Below are 11320 nucleotides of genomic sequence, written 5' to 3'. Positions count from 1 at the left end.
GAGGAGAGGATGTAATGTTCTGTGCTGTATAATACAATACCCCCCCCCCAGGTCTGATCCTGCTCTTCTACCTGGTCTTCTACCTGTGTCTGGCGGGGATGTTTGCTCTCACCATGTACATCATGCTGCTGACGCTCGACGACTACAAACCCACCTGGCAGGACCGCTCTGGCCACTCCAGGTGAGCACATCAAACACATCCAACACCCCAACCCCACCTAAGCCTGGCAGGACCGGGTGGACTCTGATTGGTTAACGAGGTTCAGACTCTGATTGGTTAACGAGGTTCAGACTCTGATTGGTTAACGAGGGTCAGACTGTGATTGTTAACGAGGTGTTTTCCTGTTTCAGGGATGATGATCCGTCCGAAGGGCGATCAGCTGGAGATCACCTACTCTGTGTCGGAGACTGAGAGCTGGGACGACTTCGTCCACAACCTCAACACCTTCCTCTCCCGTACGACTCCTTACACTTCAATCAATAATTAATCAAAGTCATGATCAATATCAGACATGTCTGACACTGTCTGTCTGTCCACCTGTCTGTCTGCAGCGTACAACGACAGCTACCAGGTTCAGACCAACGATAACTGTCCTCCAGATCAGTACTTCATTCAAGAGGACAGTGGTAAACCTGTCTGTCTCTACCTCAGCCTGTCTGTCTCTCACTCTACCTGTCTGTCTGCTCACCTGTCTGTCTCTCTCCACCTGTCTGTCTGTCTGTGGACAGGTGAGGAACAATCCGAAGCGTTCCTGTCAGTTTAATCGACCGTGTTGGCGAACTGTTCTGGGATCTCAGATCGTTTCTATGGTTACGACAGAGGTCAGCCCTGCATCCTCATCAAACTGAACCGGGTACGTTGACCTCTGACCTCTGACCTCTACAGTCAAACCTGAAACACACTGACCTGTCTCTCTACCTGTCTGTCTCTCCAGGTGATCGGGATGTTGCCGGGGAAGGACGGTCAGTCTCCTTATGTCACCTGTGGAGCCAAGGTCTGAACCTGTCTGTCTGAAACCACCTGTCTGTCTGCAACCACCTGTCTGTCTGAAACCACCTGTCTGTCTGCAACCACCTGTCTGTCTGTAACCTCCTGTCTGTCTGTCTGTCTGTCTCCATCTCATGTGTCTTTCTCTTCATCCTCAGAGCTACAGAGTGGGAAGGATGAGTGGGTAAGAACAGTAGAACCTCAGAGCTGCAGTAGAACCTGCAGTAGAACCTGCAGTAGAACCTGCAGTAGAACGTAGAACCAGACGTTAGAAACACAGCTGCACACCTGGTTACCACGGAAACACCTGAGCGCAGGTGTGGCTGTGATCACATGAATCAGTTCAGAGCGCTGCCTTCACTGTCCCATCTGTGGGGAGGGATTTACATCATCACTGCAGGTTATTGATGAATGATCAGAAACAAGGTATTGATCAGTGTGTGTGTGTGTGTGTGTGTGCAGAGGGAGGACAGTGATAAGATCGGACAGTTGGAGTATTATCCTCCCAACGGGACCTTCAACCTCATGTACTACCCATACTACGGCAAGAAAGCTCAGGTAACACACACACACACACACACACAAACACACACACACACACACACACACACACACACAGTTCAGTAGATTTAACCTCCTGAACCCTGAAGGCACCGTCTCCTAAAAACAACCTGAGCTTTAGCAGCAGCTCAGACCATGAAACTGCAGCAGTGAGATGTTTTATTCTCTGAATCAGATCCAGTGGATCCACGTCAGCGTCTCAACTGATGTGATGTGTTTAATGTCTCAGGTGAACTACACTCAGCCGCTGGTGGCCGTGAAGTTCCTGAACGCCTCTCTGAACACCGACATCAACATCGAGTGTAAAATCAACTCCAACACTCTGAGCGCCGGCAGCGAGCGGGACAAGTTCGCTGGACGGGTTTCCTTCAAGCTCCGGATCAACGACAAATAAACACACACAAATCTACACACACACACACACACACACACACACACACAGGTTAATGCTGCACTAATCCAGGTGTTTGATGAATCCGTCCACTCCGTCTCCCTGTGTTCTTACTCCAGCTTCATGATGCGTTCACTGACACTGAATCTTCCCCTGTAGCTGAGTAATGTTTTGTATTTTGTAATTTTCTGTCACGTGATCCGTCAGTGCAGCTTTAACTCCTCCCCCCGACCCTGAAACCGACCAATCAGCACGCACACACACTCTGATGTCACTGCCACTGAAGACGGACTGAAGAACGACAGACGATCGATCATCAATCAATCTGCATGAATCAGAAACCAAACTATTGATCGCACAGCTGATGTGTTTACTGATCACTTTATTTATCCACAGCTTTATTTATCACTTGTTTATTTATTTATTTATTTATGGTCACTTTGTTTTTTACGTTAAGTTTAGATCAAACAAACGTCAGGTACGACTCGCTGTGATTGGCTGTAACATTAGGTTGGGCTGGCTCTGATTGGCTGTTCAGAAAGAGTTTACAGGTTCACAGGATTCTGGTTTTATCAGTTCAGAGACCGCAACCAGGAACCATATCATAAACACTGAAGAAACCAGATCCCAAACCACTTCAGAATCTGGTCTAAACCTCGGTCACCTTGTTTCAGCCAATCAGAATCTAACTTTAGTGGTGACATTGTTTGTGTTTGACGTCATATTTTGTTGTTTTCCCTCTTTCACCTGTTTATCTCTGTCAGTGCAGCTGATTGGCTTGTTAGTTAATTACATCATCAATTAGAGGACGACCTAACGAGGTAGTGAGTTTAGTTAATGAGTTAGTTAAGGAGTTAGAGTCGCATGTTTTTTTCTGTTGATTTGTTTACGTTTGTTTTTGTTTACTTTCGTCATAATGGAGGCTGAGCATGATGACCGTTACCGTGACAACCAGGCCACATGACACGCTCACACCGTCTCCTCACCTCACGTGGAAACGCCCCTCCCACACCTGTACTGCTCCCCACCAATCGTCTTTAAAGAGTGACCGGCCAATCAGGTGGTCCCGCTGTATGATGTCATGCTGTTACCTGTTTGTGATTGGTTGATTTCTTCTGCCTGAAAGTTTCCTTGTGTTTGACAGATGATTAAAAAACAAAGAAATTAAACAGAAAAAAATCCTCTGAGTGATTCATGGAGCCGTTAGGACTACAAACTGGAACCTTTCCAGATGTTAGAACTACAAATTGGAACCTTTCCAGATGTTAGAACTACAAACTGGAACATTTCCAGATGTTAGAACTACAAACTGGAACATTTCCAGATGTTAGGACTACAAACTGGAACATTTCCAGATGTTAGAACTACAAACTGGAACACTTCCAGATGTTAGAACTACAAACTGGAACACTTCCAGATGTTAGAACTACAGGTGTGAGGACCACATTAAATCAAAAGAAGAAATCTGAATTAAAACAGGTTCAGATATTCCAGGACTTTCCAGGATGCTGAGGCTCAGACAGGTCCTGGACATGTGTGTGTTACATAAGTTCATCTGCAGGAGGAGAGTTACATAACCACAGGGGGAGGGGGCCTCTAGTGTCTGAACGATGAACTGCACTGAATCAGACTGAACACAGTTCACCTGAACATGAACAAATGAAATCAGACCTGAACAAAGTCTGGAATCTGGAATCTGGAGTCTGGATCTCCGATGAGCCAGACCTGTTGAAACTGTTGAAATGAAGAAGCTGAACGTCATCATGTCCCTGAATCACTCACTGAGACATTAACTGACTGTGCTGAGGCTAACGAGCTAACGAGCTAACAGTAACCTGACCTTTGACCTCAGCCTGGTTACCATGGGAACAGACACATCAGGTTCAAACCTGATCAATATAAAAATCAGTCATCAGGTCAGAGTGAAGCTCCTACCTGAAGATTCTCACCTGGACTCCACACTGACCTTTGACCTTTTATTTTGGCTTCAGCTCAGTTCAGCAGCTCAGCTGATGGTTGACTTCATCCATTAGATTCATTAGTTCATTAGATTCATTAGTTCATTAGATTCATTAGTTCATCAGTTCTTCATGTGAAAACCTTTAAACAGAAAACAGATACATTTTTTATTAAACAACAGTAAATAACAGAAAGTAAAATAATTTAACTTTAGCTTCAGCTGTAACAACTTCACATGATGAAATATCTGACTGTGTTTTAACAGATTTATTTATTTAACTCAAAAGTCATTTGTCCTTTAAATGACTTTAAATTCTAACCTTTGACCTTCACACTCTGACTGAAACAACTGTCACTGTCAATGCTGAGAGCATTCACACTATTGTTCTTCTAATCTTTATTAAACTTATTCTTCCGTACGTTTTTCGGCATCTAACTACTCCCACATACTTTGTGCTATTAAAACCATTCAACCACCAAAATGTTCAGCTCATTCAGGACATTCCTGCTTACATTCAACTTTTTTATACTATTTATACTTTTTAAAATATTCAGCTTTTTCTGCAAATTTTTTCCCATTCAAATGAATGGACAGAATGTTCAAATCCTTCAAAACTTCAGCCTCTTTGAACTTTAACTACTTCAGCATACTTTGTGCTAGAAACTTCATTTAAACTTTAAACAAGTCCCAACAAGTTCAGCTATTCAACTTACATTCAACTTTTTGATATCTTGTACAGTTTTTGAATGACAGCAGTTTATATTTCATGCTCATTTTTAGCAATTTCTGAGTTTATAATGGGTGTGTATTGCGCTGGCTAGAGTTGCCACTCTGGCTTTCAGCCCTTCAACATTTTCTCAAATTTTTCTGCTTCAACTCCTCTCCTGTCCACACCTTTCACTTCTCACACACGATTTATACCTCAGATTGTAGATAATTTTGTGCTCTTTCACACAGTGTGACTCCCTAAGCCATAGGTTTTACGGTTTTTGAGGTAGCAGCCTCTGATCAGCAACAGGAGCCCTCAGCTCCTCCATTCATCTCCATTTTAGCTGTCTTCATACAACAGTCACAGCAGGCCAGTTTTTAAACTGCCATACTGTGGTCATTTTTCACTTTATCTACACAAATAACACATGTCTGTGTTCAGTAAAGTCTCCTGGTGCTGGTAGTTACCTGATTTTATCAATAGGAGTTATGGTTTTTGAATTATTAGGAGGAGTTCAAGAGATGCGCAGAAGCAAATCTCTGTATTGTGTGGCTGTCTGGGCTCAGAGCTCACTGTAGCTGCTGCCTTTGAATTGAAATCCTCTTTTTTCTGATCCCTCAATTCTTCAGCAGCTAACTAGTCCTACATACTTTGAGCTACAGAAACCGTTCAAGTATCAAAACGTTCAGCTTCTTGAGGACATGCCTGCTTACATTCAACTTTTTAATATTATCTATAGTTTTTGAAATATTAAGCTTTTTCTCAAAGATATTTTCCCATTCAAATGAATTGAGGGAGAGTTCAAATCCCCTAAAACCACCTCCTCTGGGAAACTTAACTACTTCGTCATACTTAATGCTACAGACTTCATTTAAACTTTAAACAAGTCCCAACAAGTTCAGCTATTCAACTTACATTCAACTTTTTGATATCTTGTCCAGTTTTTGAATGACAGCAGTTTATATTTCATGCTCATTTCATGAGATTGTCTGAGTTTATAATGGGTGTGTATTACGCTGGCCAGAGTGGGTGATGTCACTGCCACCACTCAGACCTTCAGCCCTTCAACTTTTCCTCAAATTTTTGTGCTTCAGCTCTTCTCCTGTCCACACCTTTCACTTCTCACACACAATTTATACCTCAAATTGTAGATAATTTTGTGCTCTTTCACACAGTGTGACTCCCTAAGCCATACGATTTACAGTTTTTGAGGCAACAGCCTCTGATCACCAAGAGGAGCCCTCAACTGCCCCATTCATCTCCATTTTAGCTGTCTTCATACAACAGCCACAGCAGGCCAGTTTTTAAACTGCCATACTGTGGTCATTTTTCACTTTATCTACACAAATAACACATGTCTGTGTTCAGTAAAGTCTCCTGGTGCTGGCAGTCACCAGATTTTATCGATAGTACTTACAGTTTTTGAATTATTAGGAGGAGTTCAAGAGGTGCGCAGAGCAAAATCTGACTCTGTAGAGGCTGAGACCTTGATGTTGCTATGGCAACCTGTGAGTACAGTTGGACTCAAACAGGTGACTGTGATCAGCTGATCTCTGATGTCTGTGCTGTTTATCAAACTCTTGACTTACTTTTCTGTCAATACAAGATACATGGGTTCCTCTTACTCACAGATCAGTAATTGATGAGGTGAATTATCTTTAAACAGTGTTTAAGACTTCACATCTCTTTCTGTCCATTTTAACTGAGTCAAACCCTCAGCTGATTTTACCTTTCAACTGTTTCTACCTCTTTTACATTTTAACTTCCAACTTTTGATTCTGCATTTAGCTGTTTTTCCTTTGTGCTTCCAGCCCTGTTTGGGTTGTAACTACTGCATACTTTCTGCTACAGAAACCATTTAACTATCACAAGGTTTAAACTATTAACCTTTTTACATTTATGCCAATTTAACATTCTTCAACTCTTTCTGCTTTTGATTCTGCATTTAGCTTTTTTCCAATTCTGCTCTGCCCCTTTTTGGTTGTAATTACTTCTCCATACTTTATGCAACAAAGTATTCAACTGTCAACATGTACAACATGCTAAAATAGTTTAGCTTTATCTTTAACAAATCAGTTATTCAAATGGTTCTCAAATTCTCTGAGGTGAGTCTTCATCTGACCACTTTGCCATTAAGCCCAGATCGGTAGAGTATTGCAGTGATGGTTGTCTTTGTGGAAGTTTCTCCCACCTCCACAGACTGACAATTGGGATCTTGGTCACCTCTCTCATCAAGGCCATTCTCCCTTGATTTCTCTGATTCTGCAGATGCATGCTTACAATGAGTTCAACTCATGCAACTTGTGTATGTAATGCTCAAGCATCTCTGGCACAACTCTGGTGTAACAGGACTTTTTCACAGCAGTCATTTTGATATATACAGGTGTTACCAATAACGTTAATTAGGGTTATGTTCCATTTAGGTGTAAAAGAGGCAAGTTTCCTGCTATTGCTTAAGTATAGAGGCTGTTTTTTCAGATTTTTTTTCTTCCGTTTTTTAATACCGCATAGACCTTTCCAGAGTTTTGTGGTTGTATTCTAATAAAGTAAATAAGTAAAATAAAAAAATAAAAAATAAAAATGTATTTAAAAAAATAAATAAGTGTGTGTAGGTAGAACATTGGCAGTGTTTTAGAGTTAAAATGGAAAATGCTGAGTATAAAGAGTTTGTATTTTGACGGGTAAATTGTGTGTAAGAACTGAGAGATGTAACACCACTTTTACCCAGCTTTCGGACTTTTCATTTGAATTTCCGATGGCCTTTAAACACATCACCAAAATGTAACTGCGCCACAACGAAGATGCCGCCATTCCGCTCTCCGGTCTTTGAGGTGAGTAGCAGCGTCTCTCCAAACTCACAACTTTTAAACGGCATAAGCAGTGGTTTGGCATTGAACAATCATATTACGAATAGTTTCTAACTCACACAGAATTCAGATACGACAAGTATTTATACGAGAAACGTTTAAAACATTTTACTGCTGAAGCATTAATAAAATGTTAGCGTGTTAATATTAGCAACTTGTTAATGGTGGTACAGCCGTTTAACCCAGTTTGCCGGTTAGCAATCAAAAAGCAACAGGGTCACGGTTTATTAAGGGTAAATGACAAACCTTTCCTATATCCCATTTTTTAACTCAACTGCCCACCTTCACAGTAACTTGTGATTTTTTTAAATATATATTTTATGAATTCTGAACACAGTCGATGCTAGTCTCTGGCTAACTTCTTACCAGCCGTTATATACAGCCGTTAGCCGTTAGCCTGCACTCAGACGCACCGCCATTACACTTTGATGTGGTCAAAAGTCCCGCCAGATCTGTCTCTCGCTATATTGCTTTATTCAGGACAGATTTGTCAGTCAGCTGTATACTCAGTAGTTCATCAGTGACTCAGTGCATCTGCTCTACCAATCATGATGAATTTGACACTGAGGATATAAACCTCTAGCACATGATGCTGATAATATTACATAGAACTGACTTAGAGCTGAAGCGTGTGTGTGTCTTGACTGTAGGTCTGCTAGTTTACCTCACTAACCACACACGCTGAAGACACTAACATATTGTTTCCTCTCCTAGACTAAAGAGAAGGCTGATTTGGAATTGCGCTTTGGTTGGTAAGTGTAGAAATATTGTAATAATATTTGACAATAATCCAGATAACTTGTCTGTCTATAATATTCTTAGATCTTATCTTTATAAAGCTGACATTTGCACATGATCCACACTAGGTGATTATTTATTTTGTGTACCGTGCTATTTTTTCTCTTTGACAACAGAGGGATATTAACAATCAATACATTATAAACATGACAATAAAATGTGTCCCTCCTCTTCTCTCTTTCTCCTCCTCCGTCCTGTCTTCAACTGTGGACCATCACTGGTGATTTCTCTGGACTGACTCTGACTGTAAGTTAACACCTGAATTATCATTTTTCTTAACTAAAGTAGGAAACATACTTTAGACAATAAATAGACTAATCAACTTTCTAATCAACAGAGATTTACAGTTTACATCTGCTGCATCCAAATAACATGTCTGGAAATCTTGTCTTTCTCTCTTCCCACTTCCTCTTGCGTCTCCATTCCCTGTCTCTAACTGCAGATTGAGATCTGTGTTGGTGGCTCCTTGGAGACTTAAACGTAAGTACACACTTCATTCGTACAATATTCAGATCCCTTCACTGTTTTCACATTTTGTAATGTTACAGCTTTATGCTAAAGTAAAATAATTCCCTCATCAGTCTACACTCAGTACCACATAATGACAACATGAAAAGAGACTTTTAGAAATTAGTTGCAAATCTGCTGAAACAGAAATGTGAAATATCACATTGACAGAAGTATTCAGACCCTTTGCTGTGACACTGAAGCTCAGGTTCCTCCCATTTCTCTGGATCATCTTTGAGATGTTTCTACACCTTGACTGTGCTGATTGAGGCCACCTGTGGTAAATTCAGCTGACTGGACCTGATTTGGAGAGATACACACCTGTCGGTGTAAGGTCTGACTGCTGCCATGATGTCAGAGGAACTGTCTGCAGAGCTCAGAGACAGATTGTGTAGAGAGAAGTCTTGTGACATGGCTACAAAAACATTCTGCTGCACTGAAAGTTCCCAAGACCACAGTGGTCTTTGCAGTTCTTACTTACAGGAAGTTTGAAACCTTTAGAGGAGGCATCCTGCTAAACTGTCTAAGATCCTGTTTTTTTTTCCACATAAACATGAGGCTGCAATTTAATAGAATTGGAAAAATTGAAAGGGTCTGAATACTTTGTGAATGCACTTTACGATGGTACTCATGCTGCTCATAATATGATACAGTCATACGTATACATTTCAAATACAAATGAATTTAATGTATTTAAATGAAACAGCTGTCTAATGGATGTTTTCTTCCTGTCTTATAGGTGTCCAGCTGTGTGCCAACCTCTACCCTCTACTCTTGACCTGACGGGGCTATCGGGGTCACACACCACTTTCCTGTCCCATCTCAACTCAACACTAATTTTGAGCCAATCTATCTCTCCTGTCCCATCTCCTCATTTCTATCTTCTGTACCCCTTCTGTCCTCTCTATCTCATTTTGGGTAAATGGAGATATTTTTGGAGCATCTTTGATCTGGGTCGATGATTGTTTCTATAAACTATATTTTATGAACTGAAGGTTTCTGCTGAGCTTTGTCATTGTGTTGTTTGGGTCTGTGAGTCTCTGCTCACACAATCTCTTCTCTCTCCTCTCCTCTGTCCTTAGTTTGATATTTTCTACAAATTGGCAACAACCTGATTTTCCACATATATAGTTAAAACATTTGTTGTAGAAAAATAATTAATCTAAATAATTGAGTAAACTGCTCTTTTAAAAAAATCTCTCTGGTCATTCAATTAAAGCAGTTTCATTTTTGTCATAATGGATTGACACAAATAATACTTTACTATATACTATATTCCTGAATACATTATTGTACAGAATAAAACATCACATTTCTCTGTGGGAAATATATAGAAACAATAATTATTAACTGAAGTCAAAACCACATCTGTACCTAAGAATCAGTTCATTGTACAGAGATCAACTAAAAACATTCTTCATCTGCAAATACATTAATATAAGAATAGAGTGCTTATTTTAAGTTATTTCATTCTTGAGATAAATATACATTCATATAAATCAAAACTAATTAGATTGAAAAACTTTTCAAGTATAAGAGCACTGTATCTAGACCTCAGTCTGTTCCTGTTGATTCATTGTGGACTGCTACTCAGAGGTTTGTACTCAGGTTTGTGTTGACTGAAAATATTTGTCCACAACTACATTTTTTCTAATATTCAGTGTGTACAAGTGTTTTGTTGTTGTTTAACCTGTTGATACGTCAATAAACTGAAAGACATCTGTAAGGAACACCTGGATTCATTTGGACTGGCTGCTGGTCCTGGTCTGCAGACTCAACGTTCCTGACTGAATCAACACGTGGCTGAATCCACTCGTCTCACACCACACTACCACACTGTGTTTCTGATTTTGAATAGTAAAATTAATATTAAAAGTCTAAAAGCAGTGGATTACTCCATTAACTACATTTTGAAAAGCTGAATTGAAATTGAATCATATATAATTAATCTTTAGTGTGTCAACTTAAAACTCAGGTGTTTAAATTGAACACATCATCCACAGATTTGAAAGAGCTTGTTTTAAAAATAACTTTGTTACAGTCATTTCTATAATCTATATCTGTGCATTGTCTATATAATTAGAGACCTACTGTAACTGAAATCTACAAAGTCAACAGTCCAGAGCATTAACTTTTATACAGAGGTTTATCTGTCTTACAGTCCATACTGTGAGTGATTTATAATTTAATCTCAACAGTCATTTTGAAACCAATTTGATCAAAAGTTATTTTATTGTTCTCTGGTGTGAAGTGAAATATTCACATAAATACAGTGGGAATTGATTTATCTTTTGTCTTCATTGGTCTAAACATTGAAACAAAGTCCCTGATAGCACTGTTAGTGTCTGGTTTGTGTAAATATATATAAGAGAGTGATAAGTGGTTTTGGAGAACAACAACGATGCCAAGGAAGAGTAAAAGGTCTCAGGCTACAAAGCTACAGTGGCAGCAGCAGAGGGAGTCTCAGTGTGCAGCACCATGTGAACAAGCAGAAGGTCCTGGTCCTCAGAGCAGAGACTTGGTGAGAGAGTCTGTGGTG

The 11320-nt window shown here is 40.1% G+C and overlaps 1 protein-coding gene and 1 long non-coding RNA gene across 2 annotated transcripts; both read left to right on the top strand.

Annotated features, from left to right (window-relative positions):
- Positions 1 to 51: 51 nt before the first annotated feature.
- LOC108882326 (sodium/potassium-transporting ATPase subunit beta-2-like) lies at positions 52 to 3119 on the top strand (the record flags this gene model as incomplete). The annotated part of the gene is given in 8 exon segments (XM_051069606.1): positions 52 to 181; positions 335 to 456; positions 553 to 635; positions 730 to 763; positions 766 to 854; positions 936 to 995; positions 1451 to 1546; positions 1779 to 3119. Coding segments are annotated over 8 exon segments (779 nt in total), but the record flags the coding sequence as incomplete, so codon positions are not given.
- A 4223-nt stretch (positions 3120 to 7342) lies between these two features.
- Positions 7343 to 10706, top strand: LOC108882331 (uncharacterized). The gene is made up of 3 exons (XR_007812756.1): positions 7343 to 8228; positions 8723 to 8754; positions 9521 to 10706. It is a non-coding gene; the product is annotated as an uncharacterized LOC108882331 (long non-coding RNA).
- Positions 10707 to 11320: the final 614 nt, after the last annotated feature.

Source organism: Lates calcarifer, unplaced genomic scaffold (assembly GCF_001640805.2).
Source record: "Lates calcarifer isolate ASB-BC8 unplaced genomic scaffold, TLL_Latcal_v3 scaffold_58_122, whole genome shotgun sequence".
Taxonomy (NCBI): Eukaryota; Metazoa; Chordata; class Actinopteri; family Centropomidae; genus Lates; species Lates calcarifer.
This window is presented reverse-complemented; position numbering and strand designations above follow the sequence as displayed.